The following is a 25987-nucleotide window of genomic DNA, read 5'->3' as shown; positions in this document are numbered from 1 at the left end:
GAAAAGTGCCAGGATTTATGTGGTTAGTGGAGGTTTGGACTACCAAGCTTTATGGGGTAGGGTGTTCTGTGAGAAATTTGGGGTCTGCTGGAGCGGGGCTGTGACAACGGGCAAACTCCATGTTCACAGTAGCCCCTGTGTTGGGCTTGGACGAAGTCACAAGCAGACTATTATGAAGTGGTTTCTTAAATGGCAGAATCGTTTCGAAGGGGAGTCTCTAGGTTGAAGCACTTCCGTCAAGACATTATTCTTGACTGCCACCAAGGACAAGCTAACGTCCGGGACCTCAGCCACTACGAATGAAGCTCCCTCCTCCGCAGCCGAATGAGGGGGAGATAGCCAGGCAGTATCTAGAGAGGTATCCAGTCCGCTGACATCCACAAAATCCTCACACCAGTCCATATTGGTATCATAAGGCTGGTATTCTTCAGGGTCCAGTGACCCCTTCCAGCCCTATCCCATAAAAATAGGGTTCAGGCTTGGGCCTGGAGCCATGGATCCAGCCATCACCGGTGAAGCCCCTCTGGCTCCATGTTAGATTCAGGGATGTAAATGGGGAAGATTGAAATGGCATGACCAGGGCTGATCTGGATCCATCTGCAGATCCATGGGGTCTGACTGGCGTGGGAGCTGCTGGCGTGGATCCAGTAGGGGCCCATCCTGAACCCGCGGGGTCCGAAAGCATGCGGATGGGAACAAACCGCCCAAATCTGAGGAGCATAGCCTTATAAAACTCTCAATTGGGAGGGGGCTGCTCTGGCTCCCAGAAACTAGGGGAGAAACTGAGCTCAGCTGTGCAGTCAGGACTCTCCTTCATCTTGTTGGCCGATGGACGAGATTAAGTCAAAGCACGCTTCTACGACTTCTTTTCTTGCGGCGGGGTACTCACATAGCCAGACTATTTCGAGTGTGACAAGCTTCATGCACTACGCGACGGCTCCCTGGACCTTCCTTTCGCCTGGGATCTGGTACGTTGTGGCATTGCACATCGAGCCACCAGGAGCTTGAGGGCTTGCACCATCAAGTCCTTCTGGAGCATGGCGCAGCAATCAGACCAGGCCTTCAAATTGTGGTTGCGCTCAAGGCACCAAAGGCATATACGGTGTGGGTCCGTCACCGAGGGGTGCCAGGCGCCGCAGGCCTTGAAGCTGGAATTAGTGGATGACATTCCTACCACACCAGAATTCAAAAACCTCAAAATACTTCTACAAAACATCAAAAAAAGTTAGTAAAAAATTGACTAAGAGGTAGCTCTTCCCAGCTCTGAGCTGACAGACACAGAAAGAAAAAAGTAAGGTGAGCGCGCTGGGGTGGTGCCTATACATGCTCCACACACGTCACTTCCAGTATGGACGAGGCCGACAATGCCACGCAGAGCCGAATGACGCCACTACCGACATGCATGGGTACTGATCAAGAAAAATTCCAGATACAGTCTGACGCCTGGGGATAATTCAAAGGTAAGGAATCTGTGGCTAGAAGTCTCTATCACATGTAACAATGTCTTTTAGCAGTGGATTCTCTGTAAAGATATTTTCTGTCATAATTTTCCTCTGTTCAGCTTTCTATGCAGTGACATGCAATTTGGCTTTAGGTTGCTGATCCACTACTTATGTATGCTTTAAGAGAATGGAACAAAGTAGTCCAGGAGGATTTACTAAACTGCAACTCCCTAGTAAACTGGAAATAACAGTAGATACTCTGTCAGCTGCGGAAGGAAGAACCTGTCCTATCTCACCTCTCACTGTTTGTGAGTCGATTTATCTTATGAACCATTTAACCCTATTTTTCACTGACATCATAATAGTTTGTATTCAGCATTACTGATATATATATATATATATTTATTTATCAACAGATACCTTGTTAGTTTCAAAATAACTCATTGTGCTGTGCTAGGCGAAGCATCACTGTTAAGAAACAGGAAATACAAACATCATGCACAGAGGAAAGGTCACAGAAAATATAAAACACTGAACACACAACTTCACGAAAACATGAAAAAATAGTATTTAAACAAATTACATTAGAACATTCACAAATACAAATCTAAAATAACTGCTGATGATTGTTAGTGCAATTTTAAACATTCCATAAAGCTTTTGCTTTAAGAAGACACTAATAACTGAAAAGGGACACATTGGGAACACAAATAGTATAAATGTATTACTTGAAATTGAAAAATGGCTTAGGCTCATTTTATCAAACCACAACGTTATTTTAAATATTGCTGAAATAATACTGTTTGGAGAATACACATCACAAATGTTCATTTCAAGTGAGAGAAAAGGCAGCCCTTGATTATACAACAATTCTTTATCATAAAGTACTCCATGATCAGTTTTAGTATTTCTATGTCTGTTAGGACCACAGGAATCTTTCACACTTTTCCAGCATACACTGAATCATGGCTCTGCAAAAGAAAACAAGAAGAAAGACATTATGCATGCAGTATTTTTTTTACGAAGGTACGTTCAGCAAATCTTGGAATAATCTTAAAATAAGTATTAACAAAAGATGATTTAACCAAATCACCCAATAAAACAGGTTTCTAACATATATTTTCTGACTTTCACAGAGTGTGTTTAACAAATTTGCACAACGGAAAATATTTTCTCAAAACAACATTTATACAATCGTTCAACTCAGGAACATTTTAGAGAAATTGTTCCACAGTAATGACCATCAACAGCCCCAGGCTCTAAGAAGCATAAACCTAGGGTCACATGGTAATGAATATTAATGTCGTCAGTTAATTACAGGACAAAAACATATAGGGCTACCTCGTAATACTACAAGGGAACAAGTGTATTTTAGGCATATGAAAAGACAATGTTCCCTTTGGAAAAAATGTTCATTACAGAGACAGATTATTCATAATAACATGAGCAAAGTGAAAACAAATCAAGAAAAAGCCTATATACAAATATCAATAATGTTTACATTTCTTGAATTTCAATTTGGGAGTTTGCCACATGCAAGAAAGAAGCAATGGCCCTGTGAACATGTACAAAGAGGTGATAAGAAAAGTGTGTGCAAAATATATACAGTTAAAGCACTGAGTCCCAGTCATGCTAGCAAGGTTTAGTTTACATGAATGTTTTGAGTTAGGTTGAACTTTAAACAATCCGAACAATCTGTCAACATTTTGACCCCAGAACCAAGACATGGAGAGTCTTCCCTTTAGCCATATTCAATTTTAGTAGCCATCAACGCACAGTACATAAGATGAAGCAATTTCAACAGAAGGAAAAACTGAACACAGCAGTCAACAAATAAATTACACCAGCACCGCACCTGGCTGAGAATGGAGTCGCCAAAGTCTAATGGGCATCTATACTAATAGAATAAAATAATAAACACACAAGGGAAAGCAGAACCTTGCACTCCAAAGAGACTGACACACAGCTTATATGTGTGCTATAAAATGAGCACAATTTCTGAAGAGTGTGCGAGTATATATGCAGGTCTTCCTAATGCATTTTAACATTTCTGAAAAAAGATCTGAGATCTATAACGAAGACATATCTGCAAAGTGGACCTCTTGACAGAGCGTTACTATATAATGAAGCAGCATATGTAAAAATAAAAACAGAAAGAATGTCTTGCACATGATCGCGACAGATTATGAGAGCACAGTAGGAGAATTGTAATAGTGAAAAATACCTTTGTCTTTTTTCTGCAACTCTTAAAATCTCAAATATGCGTAGAAGCCTTTCTGATAATTCTTCTCTGAATCCACATTCCTCAAGGAGAGGCATTGCATTATCTGGGCCAATAACCTTGGCAAGTAGAAGGGCAACATTTTCAATACTGAAGCTATTGGGCCAATCACAGCTACCATTGCTGACTGTATTTCCTTGTGGTATTCCCTGATGGAGATGATTAGTGCGAAAAGTCTGCACACGGGATAGTATGAATTTCCATTCATCCAAAGTTTCTGGAATTAAACCTAGAAAGAAAATTGTGGTTGAATCATACTGTGTATGAAAGATCAAAAAAGTAATGAAGACGCCAACATTAATAAATATTACGTTTATAATATCCTACCGAATGACACCACACTGTAATTAATTATTTCTCAAATTTAAACATACACACCCAAAGAAATATAGGGCTTTTCTTTTTTTATTCTTTAGATTTTGTCCTCATGTCACATGGAATAAACATAAAATTACAATTACCTGGCAGACCGTATCCCTGGGCTCTGCACTGGTTTCTACAATCCTAAATTATTACTTTTCTGTAAATAGATGAGGTCAGTGGAAATAACTCTTAACTAGAAGCCACTACAACATAGTCTAACACAATACAATGGCATCATGGAATCGATTTCAACTACGACAAAAATAACAGGACACTATACTTGGGGTGTGCAGTATGGAAAACACAGAGTTATGAAAATCTGACACATTTTGAACTTTGCGAATTTCACAAAAGCTTTCAGTGCAATATGATTGGGAGAATTGTTCCACAGGGATTTTCATAGTTTGTCCTGTACTTCTGGTCACTGACAACCCTTTCATAATAGGCAAAACCTGCCCTATTGGTTGGACCGCACACTGCTTCTTCAACTGGGATTAAACTATAGCTACCTCTCAAGCTGGCACCAATTTCACATTAGTCAGCTAGCTGCTTGAGGAGCACTAAGTGCTCTTATCTCCATCTCTATATATAATACATGTTATGTTGTCTGCTTGAAGACAGGTGACCCTTCCTTTAAGCACTTAAATAAATATCTTTATTTTGTAGGGGAGGAATCCAGGATGGCAGCTTCTCTATATTCTCTGTTCAGGCTTACTGGCTTACAAGCTGTGCTGGCTGGTTCCAGAAGATAAGTAGGGAACCCAGGCACTTTCGTATTGGGATCGGAGGATTGGAGGACCTTTTTATCTCTACAGACCCACTCCAGTGGAAGAATCAGGACACTCTAAAATGGTTTTAGGGTATACTTTTGGAATGGGGGATGTAGGATTATGGTTTATGGACTCAGATAAAATATGCATTACAGAGAACTATGATTATGAGGAACCTTCTGTAGGAAAGTGCCCCTTTTTGCATGTTTGCCCCCATTGTTTGCCATACTGTTGATGTACTTTGACTGAGTGTGCCCTGGGTTCCTTCCAACCAGGTACCCAAGGCCTATGTTCTTTCCCTAAGCTGTACTGTAGCAAAACCCAATTGGCAACTCTCTGGCCACATGTAAGACCCCTGTAGAAGGTACCATAGGTACCAAGGACACCACCAGGGAAGGCCTCTAAGAGCTGCAGCACTTACTGTGCCACCCTTAGAGGCCCTGGACCTTTACACACACACACAGCCATTGTAGGCTGCACGTTGTCTGCAGAACAAAGTGAAGAGTCAACATGGCACACATCCCAGTGTGCCAGGTCTACAATCCACTGCCCCGGCTTTCTTAAGCCACCCTTCTAGCTGGGTGCACTATACCGGTGGTGAGGGTACAGGTGCATGAGCCCTGTACCCCTACAGTGTCTAAGTCAATTCTTAGACATTGTAAGTGCAGTAATGCCATAAAAAGTATATGGTGCTGGGAGTTTGTCATTAAGAACTCCACATCACCATAATGGCCTTACTGAAAACTGGTAAGTTTGGTATCAACCTTCTCAGCACATTAAACTGATGCCAGTGTGGGATTTAATGAAAAATGCACTCAGAGGGCATCTTAGAGATGCCCCCTGAAAAACAACCAAACTCTAGTGTCCTGGCTGAGTGGCTGCTCGCCAGCTGCCAACACCAGACAGGTTTCTGGACCCCTGGGTCAAGAGCCTGCCTCTCTCAGGGACCTAAAACAATGCACATCCTGGGATGAGGTTTCTAAGCCTCCTCCCCCAGGATGGGCAGGGTCCACGAAGGGGAAGCTTCAAAGGCTTGCCGCCTTTATGAGCTACCCAAGCCATTTGCTGCTCCCAGCAACTGGCCCCCACTGGTTCTGAACTCCACTTTGGGCGGGAGAATCGGCAGCAAAACCAAGTTAGGAGGAGAGGTGTGCCAACCTTTGCCAATCCCACCCCTGAGTAGGGGAAGCGAGGTGAAGCACAACTCTAAGTCCACGTCATCTAGCAGATTGGGGGACCCAACCAACAAAAGTGAGGCTTATGCCCCCTCCCTTTGGAGGGTGCATAATAGGGGTGTACCCACCCCAAGGAAGGAACCCATTGGTCCCGACCTGTACCTATCTTTAACACCCCAAACTCTAGTCTTTAGGGGCAACACTGAACCTTGTCTCCTCAGACAAGGAGAAAGAAGCTGGAGCTGTGCTGAAGAGGAGGACACCAACTGCCTTCGCCCCAGCCCTACCGGCCTTTACAGACCTCGAACTGCTCCAGCGAAACCCCGGCATGTCCTGCAGCCAGCAGCCCACAAGAACCTGGAGGACCTGCCCTGCCTTCCCAAACCAAGACTTTGTCTCCAGTGATCAACGGATTTGCTCACCCACAGACTCTGGCTCTAGCCAAATTGGCGATTCTGCACCACTCTGCACCAGACACCCACAGCCCAAGTTCGAATGGCCCAACACCACGAGGAGGTGTCCCCGGCGATTCTGACCTGGGATCTGGTGATCTCTGGCCTGCCTCGAGTCTCCAACTGACGCCTGCAGCCCCTTTCTGGAGGATCACCCCGACCGTGACCAGAGCCGGTAAGAAAAAGCCACCGCCTAAAGACACCCCTGCACCTGACGTCCCACGGCCTTCAGTGACCTAACCACCGGTGTCCCAGCATCCCCAGGCATCCCAAATTACCTCTCCAACTGGTGGTCACCTCAAGAAGATCTTCGTCCCCGAGCCTGCAGTGTATGCTGCAACTGGAAAATCCCCATTGAAATCAACAGGGCACCCGATGCCAAACCAGCACCCTGCACACAGCTGCCCCTGTGCCACTGTGGCTGCACTTTGTGTGCTAAACCAGATCCCCCTTTGCCTTGAACCTAACACCAGGAGCTTTGCTCCCACAACTTTGTGGCCTGCTCGTGAGCAGCCACCAACTGGAGGCCCTCTATCCCTCATCGTATAAAATTGGACCTCAGCACTCTGCACCCGGCCGCCCTAGTGCTGCAGAGGGTGTTTTGAGAGTGCATACTCGACTCTGGGAGAACCCTAGTTCGAACCCCAGGATACCAACTCCCACAAATTAGTACTTACCTGCAAACCATTAACTTCATTTTTTCTGATAGGGTTGCATTGACAGCTTTTCCTTGAAAATTCTTTTAAAGTGTGGAGTTGGTTTGAATTAAACATTTAAAAACTGCATAACTGTAAAAACTGAATTGCTTACCTTTTGTTTATGAAATGTTTCAATGTGATACCTAGGCATATTACGCTGATTGCCAAAAGTAACTTGAAAAGTAATCCAATAAGTAAAATATACTGTAATCTACAAAGTAACTAAAAAGTAATTTGGAACTGTTGACTTACCTGTAAATCAACCTATTGCATTTGAACCTGCATTCAATTGAAATTCACTGCATAAATCTTGCAAAGTATTCTTTCACGTACCTGCAACAGGCTTGGCTTGGTTCTAAAAATTAAATAACTAAATAATATTTTTATACAAACAAATTGGTCTGAGTTCAGTCTTTGAGTGTGTAACATAATTTCTTGCCTGATTGTGTACAATAAATGCTTAACACTACCCTCTGATAAAGCCTTACTGCTCGCCCACACTACCACCAATAGAGAGTATGGTATTATCAACTTTTACCTCTGCCTACTTAAGGGGTTCCACTGGACTCTGTGCACACTATACCTTACTTTGGTATACTAAATACAGAGCCAGCTTCCTACACATTTCCTTTTCTCTTTAACATTCCTAAACAATAGCAACATAAATAACACCCTGCTCCAGATAAGGGATCCAAAGGCAGACAGAGAAAACTCTCCAGTTCTAGCAAACTAATTATACCTACCCCAGAGGAGTATCCGGTCTGGAGTCAGAATCAAAACAATAGTGCTTAACCCCTTCACTGCGGGGGTAATTCCCCCACAGTGCGAGAGGGGCGGGGGAGGTGAGGGGGGTGAGCGCGGCGCCACGGTGCTCGTGACGAGACCAGCTCATAATGAGTCACAGTGGAGCTGTGCTCATGACGAGCTGGTCTTGTCACGACCCCACCCACTGATTAATTCGCCCGCACAGGCGGGGAATTAATCGCGCGTGGGCGGAGCGGAGCCATTATGACGAGACCAGCTTGTCATGAGCACCGTCGTGACTCATGACCAGCTGGTCTCGTCACGAGCACCGAAGAGGTTAAGAAATATCTGAATTGACTTCCAGGTAGCTGCTCTACAAATATCTGCAACAGAAACTTTCCTCATAAGAGGCAGTAGCTGCTTTTCCCGCACCCCATTCCTCCCAAAGGTCTTAAATTTACCCGGTGAGGGTTTGCTTGATTTTTAACGGATTGTAATAATACAGACGACTATCGACCTATCTATGGTTTGATTTGTGAATGGCATAAAATTGCAGACTCCCCTCATAATTAACTGTTTAGTTTCTGGGAGGACTTTGGTCTTATGTAGTTCGTACCCCAGAGGACTATTTACAATCAATGCATTTAAATGCTTTTCTGCCAGAGCAGAAAAATCTGGGGAAAAATTAGGAAGGATCAATAGCTAGATTTATGCGGCGATCCAAAATGACTTTGAAAAGCGGGGCACATGTCTAACAGTGAAAGGGGTCTCTGGCCCCCACTGACTCTGCAAGCCTCAGGGCACTGCATCATCCATCTCAACAAGCTCCAGGAGGTGCCCATGCAGTGTGCACCCGGAGGGCGTGGGTCAACATTCCTGCAGCGCGTGTCAAAGCAAAAGTGTGCTGAGACCGGGCAAGGCCAGGAGCAGGCCCATCAGCGGACGGGCGAGCCTGGGCTGGGCCACCCCTCTAACACTGGCCTCTTTGGGTAAGCAACTTTTCACCTTCTGCCCCATACGGCCATGAATTGATTTACTTGCTGCTCCAAATGGGAGTGAGATGCCAACCCCCAGGTTATCAGTGTCAGGAAGAAGGGGTCAATTATCAAGCAATTTTTGGTCTCACGAGGTGTGCTCTTTTGTGCTCCAAGGAGGTTTGAAAGGATGTTTAAATGGAAGTTAGAATTCAGAATGGGGGGTTCAACAGACAAAATAAAGGCTAGCACCCTAAATGGATATATTGAGAAGGTAGTGGGGAACTAAATAAAGAAATTATGAACAAAGAAAGAAGGCTCTCCTTTGCTCCTATGGCCTCAAGTGATGTAGCTGACATTACACCTGATTTACATCCTGTCCCCATCTCCCAACTAGAAGAGGCAGTCGCCGTGGTCATTAACATCTGGACCAAACCCCAAGTACTGGCACAATCTCCCATTACTTTCTCCACTTCAAATAACCCTCTCCCAACCGAGATTCCCCTCAAGCTAGCTAAACTCCCAAACTCTAAACTAAAAAAGGCTATAACCAGAAGACAATTCAGAAAAGGGGGTGGTGATGAACAGAGTGTCTGAATTAAGCAGACCACTCTTACCCAGTCCAAAGATCAGGGCTTGATCCATCACCGTTATTTAGCTCACTGCCCCATCCCAGCTCAGAACCTGGCTATATGCAAATTAGTCTGTCCCTGGCCCAGTGCATCATGGTAACAGGGCAGACCAAACTACCAAGCCAATTCTTCACCAGAAAGGAGACAAGCTTCCGGGGACCGGTTTCTGCCATTTCAGGCGTCGTCGGCCCGGCTTGCTTGAATCCTGATGGAGCAGTGAGCAAGGGAATCATGTCTGAGTATACCCTGCCACACCTATAGTGGCCAAAAACGATTCAGAAAAGGGGGTGGTGATGAACAGAGTGTCTGAATTAAGCAGACCACTCTTACCCAGTCCAAAGATCAGGGCTTGATCCATCACCGTTATTTAGCTCACTGCCCCATCCCAGCTCAGAACCTGGCTATATGCAAATTAGTCTGTCCCTGGCCCAGTGCATCATGGGAACAGGGCAGACCAAACTACCAAGCCAATTCTTCACCAGAAAGGAGACAAGCTTCCGGGGACCGGTTTCTGCCATTTCAGGCGTCGTCGGCCCGGCTTGCTTGAATCCTGATGGAGCAGTGAGCAAGGGACTCATGTCTGAGTATACCCTGCCACACCTATAGTGGCCAAAAACGATTCAGAAAAGGGGGTGGTGATGAACAGAGTGTCTGAATTAAGCAGACCACTCTTACCCAGTCCAAAGATCAGGGCTTGATCCATCACCGTTATTTAGCTCACTGCCCCATCCCAGCTCAGAACCTGGCTATATGCAAATTAGTCTGTCCCTGGCCCAGTGCATCATGGGAATAGGGCAGACCAAACTACCAAGCCAATTCTTCACCAGAAAGGAGACAAGCTTCCGGGGACCGGTTTCTGCCATTTCAGGCGTCGTCGGCCCGGCTTGCTTGAATCCTGATGGAGCAGTGAGCAAGGGACTCATGTCTGAGTATACCCTGCCACACCTATAGTGGCCAAAAACGATTCAGAAAAGGGGGTGGTAAATTATTTTGTCCACCCTAAGCGTGGAAGGGTATACTCAGATGTGAGTCCCTTGCTCATTGCACCATCAGGATTCAAGCAAGCCGGGCCGAAGACGGCTGAAATGCCAGAAACCGGTCCCCGGAAGCTTGTTTCCTTCCCAGTGTAAGAATTGGCATTTGTAGTCTGGTCTGCCCTGTTCCCATGATGCACTGGGCCAGGGACAGATTAATTTGCATACAGCCAGGTTCTGAAACTGGGATGGTGCAATGAGCTAAAAAACGGTGTTGGATCTAGCCCTGATCTCTTGACTGGGTGAGAGTACTCTGCTTAATTCAGAGACTCTGTCCATCACCACCCCTTGTTGTAAATTATTTTGTCCACCCTAAGCGTGGAAGGGTATACTCAGATGTGAGTCCCTTGCTCATTGCACCATCAGGATTCAAGCAAGCCGGGCCGAAGACGGCTGAAATGCCAGAAACCGGTCCCCGGAAGCTTGTTTCCTTCCCAGTGTAAGAATTGGCTTTTGTAGTCTGGTCTGCCCTGTTCCCATGATGCACTGGGCCAGGGACAGATTAATTTGCATACAGCCAGGTTCTGAAACTGGGATGGTGCAATGAGCTAAAAAACGGTGTTGGATCTAGCCCTGATCTCTTGACTGGGTGAGAGTACTCTGCTTAATTCAGAGACTCTGTCCATCACCACCCCTTGTTGTAAATTATAACCAGAAGACAAGCGCCTCTAGATCTCAAACGGGCCTCAAGGGGAGCGAGACTACAACTAGTGATGGACGCCTTGCGGACCGTTCCGAGGGTATGCTGGATAACTTGGGCAAAATGGTTGAAGCAATCATGGATGTCAACTTGAAAGGGCTGCTTGTTCACCTGGAGTCAATTGATGCTAAACTAATTAGCCTCACTCAAAAGCAGGACCCTGGGTGTATCATTCTAGCCAGCACGTGTGCCTACCACTCTATATCCATCTTACAGCAAGTCTGTCTCCCTCCTGTGGTGGTGAACGCAAGCATGCCACTAGGCACTGGCGAAAGCACTAGCGCCCACTGCACCCCGTGTTATATCAGCTCAGCTGGCGCAGGGATGTCGAGAGGGGACTCTCCCTGCACGCAATACTACTCCTATTTCTAGTCCCACTATTTCTACTCCTATTTCTGGTCCCACTTTGAAGTGTGATCTGCCAACTGCAGCCTGCCCCTACATCATCGTGCTCACCGACGTGCCAACCTTTTGACCTGGTGTCGAGGAGTCAACTGAGGACCGAATCTATAAATATACCAACTGGCTACATGATAATTTATGGTGCTGAGACGAACACTTCAATGAAGTGTTGATGGCCAGAAGGGTGGACTGGGTAGGGGAGCACCACAAGGAATTCCTAGGTGATTCTGTCATCATTACTTTTCACAAACCAAAAGTAGCAGGGAACTTGATTGCGGCCTTTCCCAAATACCGGCACAAGACCAGTAAGGTCATAATTCTATTCCTTGGCTATTTCTACAGGCCCTTAGTTAGCCAACCACCCAACCCAGTTAACTGAGAATTTAAAGGGTCATAAGCATGCCCGCCCACATCTTTTTAATATCTGGGTATAGAATCACTTTGGGCCCTTGGTCAGCCTGACTGATTCTGATACAGTGAAAATAAGCCTGTGTATGTTCCATTGGATGGCGATCATTGCATGAATAGGCACCCTGACGAATATGGCCCGAAAAAGTTTTGGCAAGCTTACCGCCCACTATTCTTTCCTATCTTGAAATAGGTGGCTTACCCCTGGGAGAAGGCAACGCAATCTCTTCGCATTCCACCCTCGTCATTATTGAAAATGACGCAGTCATCCTGGCCAGCCTTGCGGACATTACTCACTTGGAACATTGCCAGGCTATCCAACAAAAAAATTGATGATGACTAGGCTGCGCGTGTCGTGAGTATGATATATTTGCTAGAGACTTGGATCACAGAAGTCATAAGTGTGAATGGGTTTGTTCCTACATGGTACCGGCAACACCTTCTCCTTCCGGTCAAGCCAAGGGAGGACTAATGGCTAAGAGTCATCCTGGAGTGCAAAATTTGTCCGATTTGTACTGGCAATCCTGCAGTCTAAGCCTTCCTTTCGTCATGGCCCAGTGATTTACAAATTGTTTTCATTAACTTTTACAATGGGCTCTTTGGTGTGGATGCATGCACTAATATTAATATATTGTCTAACTTTATCCTGGGTCTGGGCTCCGATTTAGTTCTCTTGATCACAGGGTTCCTCATTCTGGTTGGTGGCAATTTTAATATTAAATTTGCCATTACACCTCAGGATAATATGTCAGGGGATATTACGGGTCAATCATTGATTATATCTTTGTATCTCGGGCTCTAACCGGGAGGGTCCGATGGGGTGGCACCATTGTTACAGCACTGAGTAACCACAACCATTTGTGGTTGAGTCTAAGCCATCACAAGGGGGAAAGTAGGGTCATGGGTATTCCTGCGTCATCTCGAACGGTGAAGTCCAGGGGCTTTGTTTAGCATGGAGGTATTGTCCATTCTTGACAATACTGAACACCCAAATATATTTTGTTATACTTTGGCATGAAGCTAAATAATTGAAAATGCTTCCCCCCCTCTCACCACCAAGTAGCTGTAGGGCAGTGGCAGAGCTAAGGAGTAATTGTTTTTGGATACGAGTCTTACCTTCAGGTGCAGAATGCTGTTTGCAAGCATCTGATGCTTTGTCGGACTGCTTTTGAAAAAGTACTTCTGTTGTGGTTTCTCTTTTTGCTGCTGCAGTAGTCATTGTCTTTTCAAAAGAAGTGTGGGAGTATTGATGACCTCTCCTGAACGCTTAACCTGGGCTTTGGAATAGACTTTCCTTCTTTCAAACCAAAAACATTTCGGATTCTCTTTTCATACTCTGCATCTCAGTCTCTAAGACACAAAAACACAGATGTCCACAGAATGGAATGTGTAGAATTTTATGCTGAGTTTGAGGGGTAAGAGTTGTAATCCTCAACCACAAGAGGAGTGCCTCATCAAAAGGCCATGATAGAGGTCAGGTCCAGCCTAATCAGGTGAATCTATTTCTGCAAGGATATCTAGATATGAGGTGAACACTCTTTCCTTTAAGATTGACATCTCTTCTATCCTCTGTTGCAAACATCTCAACAAAGCAATTTAGGGAGTTCCATAACTCTATGATGTATCAGCCCAGCAGAAGAGCTGAATTTGTAGCTCTAGTGGCCATAGCCAAAGTAGTCGGACTGCATTCTTTTTTCCTTCTTTCTTAGGACAGCTCAGAGGCTTTCTGGTAGATTGAATACATCACTGCCTTGGACTAGTAACATATGGGTCCAAAGAATTCTTCAAAAAAGCTTAAGATTGTAGGATTCTGTAGACAGATCAGCAGATCGCCTGCATAAAGCTAGATCTCTTTGGTGACCAAATAAAGACTTGCAGCAGGGCATCAGCTCTTTGTACTCCATTAATGGTTCTATGGTCAAGAAAAAACAGATGAAATAATGGTCATCCCTGCCAACCTGGAATGACTGAAAAAGTGTTGTAGTTAGTCTCATCCTGTTTGTAAGTTGCTAAAAAAGCAATCTAACACTTTGCAGGAATTTAAGACCAAAATTAATTTTTGAGAGGGTGTCAAACAAGTAATTGCAGTCAAGGTCGCTCCCCACGCCTCGCAGCTCCACCTGACTGCGCCCGTGTCCCCTACCCAGCTACTGCTGCTGTGACTGGGTTCTAGCCCTGCCTTAGGCTCTGCTCATTTTTTTCCTGTATAATTGTATTTTGTGCTGTGCTGCTTAATTGTAGTTGTACAGCGACGCGCCTGAGGCAAGTCCGTCTGGGCCCGTCCGCGCCTAAACCGCGCACAGTGCCATAACCTCTGGCACCCGCGAACGCCGCAACACCCGACTCAACTACGACTCCAACACCCTCCACGATCTCAACGCCAGACGATCACGCACCTGCTGCCTGGCCGTCCCAAAGCGCACCCAAGGACCCTTCTCCTGCCGAAACTGCAGCTTCACTAGCCTCCGGCCCACCAAACCACCGACCAGGAAAGAACCCAACTAGCTCAGATGCATCCTTCTCAAAACCCGCTCCGCCCGCAAACTTGCAGTTGAACTCTGGGACCTACTCGACTCCAACACCCCAGATGTCGCCTTCCTGACAGAGACCTGGCTGAACCCCTCCTCTGCACCCGACATCACCATAGCCATCCCGGAAGGCTACAAGATCACCCACAGGGACTGCACCAATGGAGTAGGAGGAGGAATCGCCATAGTCTACAGACCCCCCCAGACCACGACCACTGTTCAACGACTCCATCGCCGACTTCGTCAGCGCACACGCCCTCGCCTCCACGGACTACATCCTCCTCGGAGACCTGAACTTTCACCTCGAGAACAACAACGACACCAACCCCTCCACCTTGATTGACAACTTCGCCAACCTCGGACTCTGACAACTCGTCACGACGCTCACCCACTCTGCCGACCACACACTTTACCCAATCTTCTCCGCAAGCTCCCACGTCTCCTTCAACCACACCACAGAGCTCCACTGGACTGACCACGGGTGCATCCACTTCAGCTTCCTTAAACCCACCACGCACCACCGCACCCAACAGATGCCTCGCTGCTGCTGGAGTAGAGTCACCGAAGACCAGCTATCCACCACCCTCGCCCGGAACCCACCTGCAGACCCGACCGACCCAAACGCTGCCACCCGCAACCTCAGACAGTGGATCAACGACTGCGCCAACACCCTCGCACTGCTGAAGAAACCCTCCAACAGCCACAACAGCAAGAAAGCCAGCTGGTTCACTGAGGACCTCCAGGCCTCCAAGCAAACATGCCAAAAGCTAGAAAAGAACTGGATCCGTGAACGAACCTCGGAAAGTTACGCAGTCCACAAGAACGCCACCCGCAGGCACCACCACCTCATTAGATCCGTCAAAAGGGCCTCCTTCAAAGACCGCCTAGACAACAACGCACACAACAGCAAAGAGCTTTTCAACATCGTGAAGGAACTCTCCAACCTCAGCTACAACACCAAATGACATGCCACCATCGCAAGACCTGTGCAACTCTCTGACCACCTTCTTCCACCGCAAGATCGCACACATCCACGACAGCTTCAACGCCGTGACCGTACAGGCAACCACTGAGACCTCCGCCCCCACAACCACCATCCGCACCAACCGCCTGCTCTCCTGGACCCCAATCAAAGACGACAACACCATCAAGATCATGAATCCCGTCCACTCCGGATCCCCGTCAGACCCTTGCCCACACCACATCTTCAACAAAGTCAGCACCACCATCGCACCCCATAAACATCTCCTTCGAGACAGCGACCTTCCCGGAGAGCTGGAAGCAAGCCAAAATCAACGCCTTACTCAAGAAACCCAAGGCCGACGCCAAGGACCTCAAGAACTTCCGACCCATCTCCCTACTCCCGTTCCTGGCGAAGGTCAGAAGAGAACAGCATCCTAGACCCGTCCCAGTCCGGGTTCCGCAGCAACCACAGCACCAAAACTGCCCTCATCCCAGCCACCGATGACATCAGAACCCTGCTAGACAACGGAGAAACCGCGATCCTCGTCCGCCTGGACTTGTCAGCCGCCTTCGACACGGTCTGCCACCACACACGACGCACACGCCTCCACGACGCCGGAATCCAAGAGAAGGTACTGGACTGGACCACCTCCTTCCTCTCCGGAAGAACACAGAGCATCCACCTCCCCCCTTTTGCTCCGAAGCCACCGAGATCATCTGCAGTGAACCCCAGGGCTCATCCCTCAGCCCAACACTGTTCAACATCTACATGGCACCACTCGCCCACGTCGTCCAACTGCATGACCTCAACATCATCTCCTACGCCGATGACACCCAGCTGATTCTCTCCCTCACCAAGGACCTCCACACCGCCAAAACCAACCTCCATGAAGGAATGAAGGCCGGCGCAGATTGGATGAAGAACAGCCGACTGAAACAGAACTCGGACAAGACGGAGGTCCTCATTCTTGGATCCACCCCCTCGGCATGGGACAACTCCTGGTGGCCGACTGCGCTAGGAACAGCTCCAACACCCACCAACCCCGTACGCAACCTAGGGGTCATCCTCGACTCCTCCCTTGCCATGACTAAACATGTCAACGCTGCCGTCTCCTCCTCCTGCTTCAACACCCTCAGCATGCTCCGCAGGATCTACCAGTAGATTCCCACTGAAACGAGAAGGGCGGTCACCCAGGCCCTCGTCAGCAGCAGGTTGGACTACGGAAACGCCCTCGACACAGGAGCCTTGGCCAAACTTCTGAAACGGCTCCAACGCATCCAGAACGCCTGCGCACGCCTGATCCTCGACATCCCCCGCCACAACCACATCACACCCCACCTGAGAGACCCGCACTGGCTCCCAGTCGACAAGAGGATAACCTTCAAGCTCCTCACCCACGCACACAAGGCACTCAACAACACCAGACTAGCGTACCTCAACAGCCGACTCAACTTCTACACCCCCACCCGCCAGCTCCGCTCCGCCAACAGCGCCCTCATTGCTCTCTATCTCTTCCGAAGAGTGACCGCCCGTGGCAGATCATTCCCCACCTGGCCGCCACGACATGGAACACCCTCCCCATCCACCTACGGCAGACTCAAGACATGCTGACCTTCAGAAGACTCCTCAAGACCTGGCTCTTCGAACAGTAGCAGCCTTCCCCCCCACCTCTAGCACCTTGAGACCCTCACGGGTAGGTAGCACGCTTTACAAATGCCATAATTGATTGATTGATCACTCGGACCAGGCAATTACTGGAGCCTTGGACAGTATTTAAACTTCAACAATAATCAAAGGCCTGTAGGAGTAACAGGATTCAGGCGATTTGCCCGGTTTATAAATCACTGCAATTCTTCACCTTGTATAGGTCTGGTGGCATTGCCCCTGCCACTAAAGAGGTTTTGAACAGTCTTCAGTTGAGGAATTATTTTCTGCATATAGTGTCTGAAGAGCTCAGCTGGGAAACTATTAGGACCTGGGTTTTTCTGACTTGTAATTGCCCGACTGTCCAACAATCAAACTGTATAGTTCACACAAAAGGGATAGGTATCCGAAGTAGATCAACTCTATTCCTCTCCCTCATATCCCTTCAAATTCACTAGCAATGTACTATTAATTATTTGCTACTTTTTAGTCGAAGAAATTGTTCTATACTACATACAAAACAAAAAAAAACTAACAGTTAATACCATAAAACAGACTACCAAGTGCTGTGCAATCAATAAAAAAAAAAAAAAAAATTATGGATATAATGAGAGTAAAATATTGCTGGCTGTTAGAAATTGGGTTACTAGTTGTCTGGGATGTGAGCAACTGGTCAAGCAGCAACCACAATCCGAGTCAGTGTAAAGCACAAGCAAACCCAAAATTAACTCGTGCTCAACCCACTGGTAACTTCGTACATAACAGTCAGGCTTATATTAGAGGCAATGTACATACTATTTGTGCAATACTTCATACAATAAAACTGTGAAAAATATCACACAAAAAGGATACCGCACAAAGTTAGAAAAATAGAGCTTTTTAAAATAAATAAACCAACACCAAAACAACAAACATCCAATTATTAGAACCAGACATATTCAATTTGAAAGGTTTAGGTCAAAATCAAGTCAAAAAGCACAAAGCGCCTACTGGAGATATCTGGTTGCGCTGGGTCGGGACAAAGTCACAAGTTGAGGCCAACCAATATGGAGTGGGGGCCGGCTACCGGGACCCAGTTAGGCCCGCTGAACAAAGTACCTTAAAATCTGAGTTGCAGAGCGATGGGTAGATCTGGGTCAAAGATGAGTCACACAGTCGAGGAGATGCGGCAGTTTTGAGGTGCGGCAAGACTGCGGTGGGATGTCCGGTTGCGCCTACGGATTTTGCAATTTGAAGTTCAGCGACGTGGATGTGACACGCAGTCGGGAAAGTGTGTCAGTTCCACAGAGCTGTCGATGAGAGATGCTAGGGCCTGAGACGAGCATGCGTCGTGCTGTTGTGATTCCGCAGGCGTTGTGAACTGCGGCAGTGAAGTGAGCCTCTATAAAGCGGAGATGCTTCGGTTCTGCTCGGGGATGTGCCGCGTGCAGCAGAGGAGATGTGTTGGTTCTGCTGGATCCACAGAGGCTGTAAAAGCACCTTAAGCCCACTTCCAAGGGGCCAGGAACGTGGAGCTACCACCTGACACACAGATGACAGAGTCCAGGTGCAGATGCTATGTTGTTGGAAGCCTGTTTTGTCCTGAGGCTTCAGATCAGGCCAGCAAACTAGCCCTTGGAGTTACTCTGGGTTCCGGTTTCAAGAGGTGCAGGTCCAATGCTTCTCACCTAGGCAAAAGGGCAGCAGGTCAGCACAGCAGGGCAGCAGTTCCTTCATAACAGCAGTCCTTCAGAGTGGCAGTCCCTTCCGCAGCCCAGGCATCTTTCTTGGCAGAGTATCCACAGGTCCAGAAGTGCACTGAAGTGGGGGTGTCCGAGATCCTGCTTTTATACACATGTGCCTTTGAAGTGGGGTGAAGCTTCTAGACTCTAGAGCAGGTGTCCCCAACCAGTCGACCACGAGCTACCAGTAGTGTTTAACACTTCCAGAGTGGCTCATGGCCTCAAGTTTATTTTTATATAAGCACAGGGCATATTTTCCTTTTAAAGATAAGAGAAGGCTGTGTTTAATTTACAATATTATCTTCAGGCGGCAGACAGTAGGGCCTGATAATGAGCAGTGCCAGAGTCAGATGTATGATCCAGGGCATTGAGGCGAAGAACTGAGGCACTGAGGTAGTTAACTCTTAAAAAAGTCCTTGTCAGCTCAATATTGGAGTGCAAGAACACCACAATGTTTTGGAATGCTTTTAAACGGTAGAAAATTAAAATGGAAAATTACCTTAATTATTACGTTAACTCTTCATTTGAATTTTCTACCATTCCAAAGTGTATTTACCAACAGCAGGGTTCTTGCTCCCAGTAGCCAGTAGACACTCACTGTGCTATATTTATAACTGAAAGATAAATCCCTCATTTTTCAATGGGAGAAATTTAAAGTGAAGAAAAGAATTTCTATGAATCATTAAGTCTTATTATTTTTTTCCACTTTCAATTAAGCCAATTACGCCTTAATGTTTTATGAAGAATATGTCTTCACTTCACTGGATTCAAGCAAGCCGGGCTGAAGATGGCTGTAATGCCAGAAACCGGTCTTCGGAAGCTTGTTTCCGGTCCAGGGAAGGCATGGCTTGGCAGTTCGGGCTGGACTGTTCCCATGAGGCACACGGTCAGACTGATTTGCATATAGCCATGTCTGAACTGGGGTGGCAGAGTGGGCTAAAGAACGGTGATGGATTAAACCCAGATCTTTTGACTGAGTGTGAGTGTTTGATTGGTTCAGATGCTCCGTCCATTACCACCCCCTTTTGTAGTGTAGTTCCTATTATCCCAATAGGCTCTGCGCATTGGAATAATACCTTCAATAGTATAGACCTAGGACGGAGGTTAACTAGGTCTTCTACTGACGATATTAGACTTAAAGTTTTGGGTTTGCCAGCTAGCTCAGAGTTCACTAGAAACTTTCTCGAATAGGCAAGGAGGAGTTGAACCTCCCTGGATAGACAAGAAGGGATTTAGTTTCTGACAACCATAGAACATGACAACTTTGCTCTCCCCTAATCAAGAGTGTATCTCTAGAGTCGTGTGAAAACAAAAGACAACTTATTTTACTCAGTCAGTTCAGTGCATTCTTAGTTTCACCAGATTGTAGAGAAAAGGAAGAGACGGGCGTGTTCAATAAAAGATGTTATTTATTGATCAGTTTCTTTTCTCGTACAAGAGAAATAAATCGATATTATTGCAATACTTATGGTTAAGTAAAGTGCATACAATAAAAGCAGAATTATAAAATAATACTGTAAAAGCATTGATATGGTTTCTAAGCCATATGATATTTAAAATGGATAAAATGGATACATACATATATACATTTGACTAATCGTACTCAACTGGTGCTTCTAACCACGCCTACCCCGGTGTACCTGACCTAAGCCCAATACGTGGGCGGGAGTAGATAAGTAGCAGTTTAAGTTAAGTTTGTTTTGCCAAGTGACTGACTCAAGAATTCTCTGTAAGGGGTTATTCAGTTCTGTACCTGAGATCTAAAATGGTTGAGGGCTGGTATCTCTTGTCTTTGGTCTTGATATTCCAGCTGCCTGCGAGGGCTGCTTGGAAGCGCCGGAGCTGGATTTCTCGGCAGGAGAAAAGCAGCGTCTCGTTCTCAGCGCGTCAGGAAGGCGGGGCAGCGCCAGTGGGGTCCGCTCTGTGCTGGCCTCTTCGGCAAGTCTCGCTGCTCCGATCTCGTCACCACCGCGTGTGTTTGCTTAAGGCAATGTCGGTGATATTTATACCTGTAAGGTGCAGAGATTGACGTAAGGATGGACATAGATACGTCAATAAGGATGTCATACGAACTGGTCGTTAGCACATTCTTTACTGAAGTTCTCGGTGAAATCAAAACAATGGCTGTAGGGATTTTCCCAGGTTGTCATAGGTTTGATTTGTTTTGAGAACTCCGTATGCCTTATCAGGGGCTGAAGGAATAGTGCTTGCCTAATTAGATGGCAAGCGTTATGACCTAATCAGATAACGCGTTCCTGTGCCGTGGTGTGGCTTAATCAGATAACGGTTTTTGCACCGTGGGATGGCTGCTAGTTAATTATTAACCAGAACAGGGTCAGGAATAGGGGGATCGATACAGAACCTATAGGAATACATCACACCCACTCCACGCAGACTATGTCCATATTTACAAATCTAGGCATAGTAAATATACAGTAGTGTATGTGTATACCGTACCACCCCAAAATACATCCTAATGCATTTTGAAATTATGTAATACACGAGAAAAAAATAATCATATGCACTATATGCACTCAAGCAGTAGAGAAATGCTAAATTAATCACGCATATTCATACATCATTATTAATAAATAATAAATAAAATATGAAAATAACACACGAAATGGCTCTTAATACAGAAGAAAAAATGCGAGACCATTTCATCACAAAATAAAATATCCATGAACATGCCAGAGGGCAGCTAATGTCTCTAAAGTTCCTAAAATAGAAATTCAGTTCTCTAAGAATAGTTTCTACTTTAAGCAGAAGATAAGTGTCCCGAAAAACTATAAAATATTTTGGGGATTGTGAAAAAATCTGCTGTCCGTAAACTGGAGAAAAAAAAAATTGTTCATGTTACTTTACCAAATTCAGGGTGATGGGAACGCCGTGTGCTTGCTTGCTCAAAAGTCATTATTTCTGCTCTGGTGAGAACATCATATTATTTAGACTGTCGAAAAAGCTGTCAACAGCTTCCTGTGAAAGTTCCACTAACTCGGAAAAAGATGTTACCATGCATTCATGAGCATGATTGCCTTCGCTGATGTTTTGATTAGCATTGCTGACAGAAGGTCGTACCTGATCGATGCTGCTTTCATCTTGAACCTCACTACCCCTCAATCGTAGTGGTGAAGTTTCCACGAATGCCGTCATCAGGATTGGTAGCCGCTGGGGACAGCACAATGCATGAGCCGTTACCGGACCCAACAAAGTTTCTGCATCCATTGGCGCATCCGATTGTAGCGTCAGACAGGTGTCCAACACGCATTCTTCTCCGCACAGCATGCACCTTAATACAGGTAAAACACATCGTTGCCACATTGGTCGAAATGAAAGAAACCAAGACATGTTTAGGTCTCTAAGCCGGGATAGTCCCAATATTTTAGATATCCGGTCCCGGTATCCAATGGCTAGGATTGTTTCTTCCCTTGTCGCAGGTGTTTTGTCTGTGACACGGTTTGCCATAGCGAAATAACAGGATAAAAAATAGGATTCCTACCACTAGTCCCAAAAGGAGAGGAAGTCCGCCAAAGATGGAATGGACAAAGTCTGGAAAAATACCCAGAATGGCTTTAAATGGAGTTAAAGCCCCCGAAAACACTGTCTTAAATACATTTGAGACTCCACTGGTATCAGAAATATTTAAGATTTCGTTCAGGATTTCTGCTAAATGTATGGGGGAATTAGTTGATAACAATGAATGAATCTCTGCCGTTGTCCTTGCAACTTGGAGATCATACGTCTCTTTTGATGACGTGAGCCTGGTCGGCGTCTGAAGGAGCACTGTTTTCATTCTGCTTAAAGTATCAATTCGAATAGAAGCAATTTTCAAATTCGGCCATAACCTTGCCTCCCTGTCTGGCATTGCGCTGGGGAACAATACCCGTTCACAGCACATGACCTTCGCAGTCGTAGTTATGAGATAAGGTATTCCGGGCAGCAAACTACAACATCTGCGGTCTCCAATTATAATGTAACTCCCGTTCGATAGTCTCCTAAAGAATGGTTCTATTTGTGTTGCAGGTGTGCCTAGCTGGTGACATGAAAGGTTATTTGAGGACCCTTCACAGGCTCCGTGTAAACTAATACCATTACACAGAAGTGTACCGCTTAGTGACATCGCACAATTATTGCCACTAAGAAACACTTTCTGGCCTTTATTACTGACACATGCATGTGAATAGGGCAAGTTCCATGTTGACTTAATGTACCCTTTTCCCAATTTTTCGTACATGCCAGCCTGTATATATTTTTGGCAGTATTGAAACCTGAAAGTAGATATTGGAATATTAATTATCCCATGTATTATCCATTCACTGACAGGTCGTTCTGACATTGTCAATGGTAATCTCTCGAGTTTCTCAATGTTCAGGATTGTATAATCAGCACCCTTCTGTGCCATACTGATTTGTTTATCAGTAAGGTTAAAGATATTGAATAGTGACGTTGTGTTGATTAAACGCCAAGGCACATAGCCTGAACGCAGATTTTGTAACGTCCAGCCAAGCTGTACAATAGAATGCAATTGGGACTGACCGTGTTGTAACAACAGTAAGTCTTGCGATATTATGTCGATTGCTGAAGACACAATGCTGTCCAAAGAGTATATTCTGGAGGACAGAGTCATTAACCCATTGTCCACTACAGAAAGTGATTTTTCCAAATTAATACGGTCAATTTCCCGTATTCTCTCTGATGTTTCAATTTGAGTTATTTTCCAGGCTTCGTTATAAGCTGCATATACAGAGGCTGCTATGAAGCGTTTTTGACGCTGTTTGCGCGGTCCCATAATGAAATCACGCAAGTCAGCACCATCAGTAAGTAAAGTTAGGTGTTGCTTAATTTCTACCAGTGTGGATGTTTGTAGCCATTGAAGGCAGAGCTTGCCCACACTGTACGTGGTAATTATCCCTGGGTGTTGTCTTTGGGAATATCTAGGGTCTGGCCTGGTCATTGTGAACCCCTGGATTTTGTTCAGGAATCTGTCTTGACAGTTATTAGTATCTGTTGGCCAGATCAACCACTGTTTCCAATCAGGACGTGTTCTGTTTTGGCTTAATATATGGTTTACGTCTATCTCCTCATCTATAGAGCAATTACTGTTCATTGTTGGCTTTGGATTAGACTGTTTGTTTAAGTCTTTGATTTTGGCTAGGCCAAGACAGGTAGTTTGTTGAATAGTGTCATTCAAAAATATAATTTGTTCTGGGATCATGCACGCTCTAAACAATGATTCTATACCTTGTACTTGCCATTCTTTTGTACCCCAAACACTTTTTACTTCAACATTTTTGTCCCAGTAATCAAAAACAAATGTACTCATTTTCTCAAAAAATGCGTCTGAATATATCAATTTAGTGTTTGTAAGCATGGTCTTCGTACCTGTCTTATTTGATAATTTTAAATAAAATGTTTCTGCATTACTTGTGTTGAACCCTGAAAAATATGAATATTTGTCATAAAAAGTTCTTGAGCTACCTTTTGGAGGGGTTGCACAGTGTTCCCATTGATTATAATTTAAAACATTTCTAGGTTGTGCAGATTTATGTAGATAATGGTTACCAAAGTGATTATAGCAGAACATCTTATCATAATTAGACGAACCCTGCAAATAATCATGTTTTGTAAATTTAGCAGACATCACTAGGTCAGACATCATATCATTAATACTTTCAAAGTCCCAATCATCAGCATATGAGCTTGGTTTTACAAAGTCACTCAATGAGATCTTAATTTGATGTGGATACTTCAGGATTTCTACCGGACCATAGATTTCATAATCAGTATTGTCCCATGCTACCCCACCGGGTATAGGATTGGCTGTGAAGTTGACTGAAGAAAGTTCTCTTTTCTCGACGTGTGAAGACGTGTGTGGTTTGAGGACCAAGTTGATTTTTTGGCTTGCTGTGTCCATTTTAGCATATTTTCCCTCAATGAAATGTCCCAAACATAGTACCATGATGAGCCAAAGTATGAGGATAAGTGCACCTAAGGCCACCCAGAATTCAATCCATGGAGAAATCAGATAGGTTTCTTTCAGTTCTTTCAAAAGTTCCTTAGCATTGTCTTTAAAAGTTTTTGATGGCTGTCTAGTTGATTCACTGAGATCTTCTGAGGAATCATTGAAGTTTATGAAGTAGCCGGATGCTGTTCTATCAATTGTTCCAATTGCTTCAGGATTACTGTTTGCTTTATTAGTGTGTTTTGTTGCAGCAGCATAGTCATTTGTTACTTCATTGTAGATTGGTGTGTCTCTGCTAAATGTTTTTATTTGGGTTTTTAGAGGTTTAAGTTCCATAGCATTGTTGCATAGTCCTTGTTGTTGTTCTGTAGGCATTTCGAATGTGATTAGCCTCTTAGATTGAACCTCTGTATTTGTAGCAAACTTTGGTGTTCTACTACTTGTCGGGAGTCCACTTGGCCTACTGTTTGTTATCGGCCACATGATTGTGGTTTTACCAGGTCGATTGATACAACTCTGTTCTCCTTTTTACCAGCAAGGGGCGGTAGTACTACTGATCTTGTCCCGTTGATGGACAAGACAGGAACTGCTTTTCTGTAAGAAGGCCCAAATTCCTTCTTTACCGCAATCTTTTCTCTGACTAGATCCCCGACTTTTGGAATCCAGATAGGCCTTGCTGGGACAGGTGGTTTTTCTTCAGTGGTCGTTGGCTGTTGTTTCAACTTTATGTTGCTCAGGTCTTTTCTTGTTTCGATTAAGTCCTGCAAAATAGCCAAACGATCTTTGATATCAAAGTATTTATCTTTAACCACTGAAGTCTGACTGTCAAGATCTAAGATCATCATTCTAGTCCCAAACAATAATTCGTACGGACTGAATCCCCTCAGAGAATTTCTTGGCAGGTTGTTTAGACTACGTTGGACACTTATTAGATGTTTGACCCACCCAGCTCCCGAACCTAATACCTTCGCTGTTATAGATTGCTCTATGCCTTTGGTTTTTTCTTTACACCATCCCGTTCCCTCAGGTAGGAAGTGAGAAGAGTCCCGCTATGCTATGCTCATTTGGCCATGTTTTTCACACGCTTTAGGGC

General features: G+C 45.3%; 1 protein-coding gene across 2 annotated transcripts in view; it reads right to left on the bottom strand.

The window, feature by feature from the left end:
• Window positions 1-1986: 1986 nt before the first annotated feature.
• HPS5 (HPS5 biogenesis of lysosomal organelles complex 2 subunit 2) overlaps window positions 1987-25987 on the bottom strand; it is a 594029-nt gene continuing 570028 nt past the window's right edge. For both annotated transcript variants that reach the window (XM_078681077.1, XM_078681076.1), the window contains exons 22-23: window positions 3667-3952; window positions 1987-2413 (exon numbers count right to left, since the gene is read on the bottom strand). In XM_078681077.1, coding sequence (XP_078537203.1) covers window positions 2362-2413; window positions 3667-3952 — 338 coding nt within the window. In that variant the 3' untranslated portion in view covers window positions 1987-2361. The remainder of the gene's footprint in view (window positions 2414-3666; window positions 3953-25987) is intronic.

The sequence above is a fragment of the Lissotriton helveticus genome, chromosome 3_1 (genome assembly GCF_964261635.1).
Source record: "Lissotriton helveticus chromosome 3_1, aLisHel1.1, whole genome shotgun sequence".
Classification (NCBI taxonomy): domain Eukaryota; kingdom Metazoa; phylum Chordata; class Amphibia; order Caudata; family Salamandridae; genus Lissotriton; species Lissotriton helveticus.
Note: the sequence above shows the minus strand (reverse complement) of the source record. Positions and strands in the feature narration are given on the sequence as shown.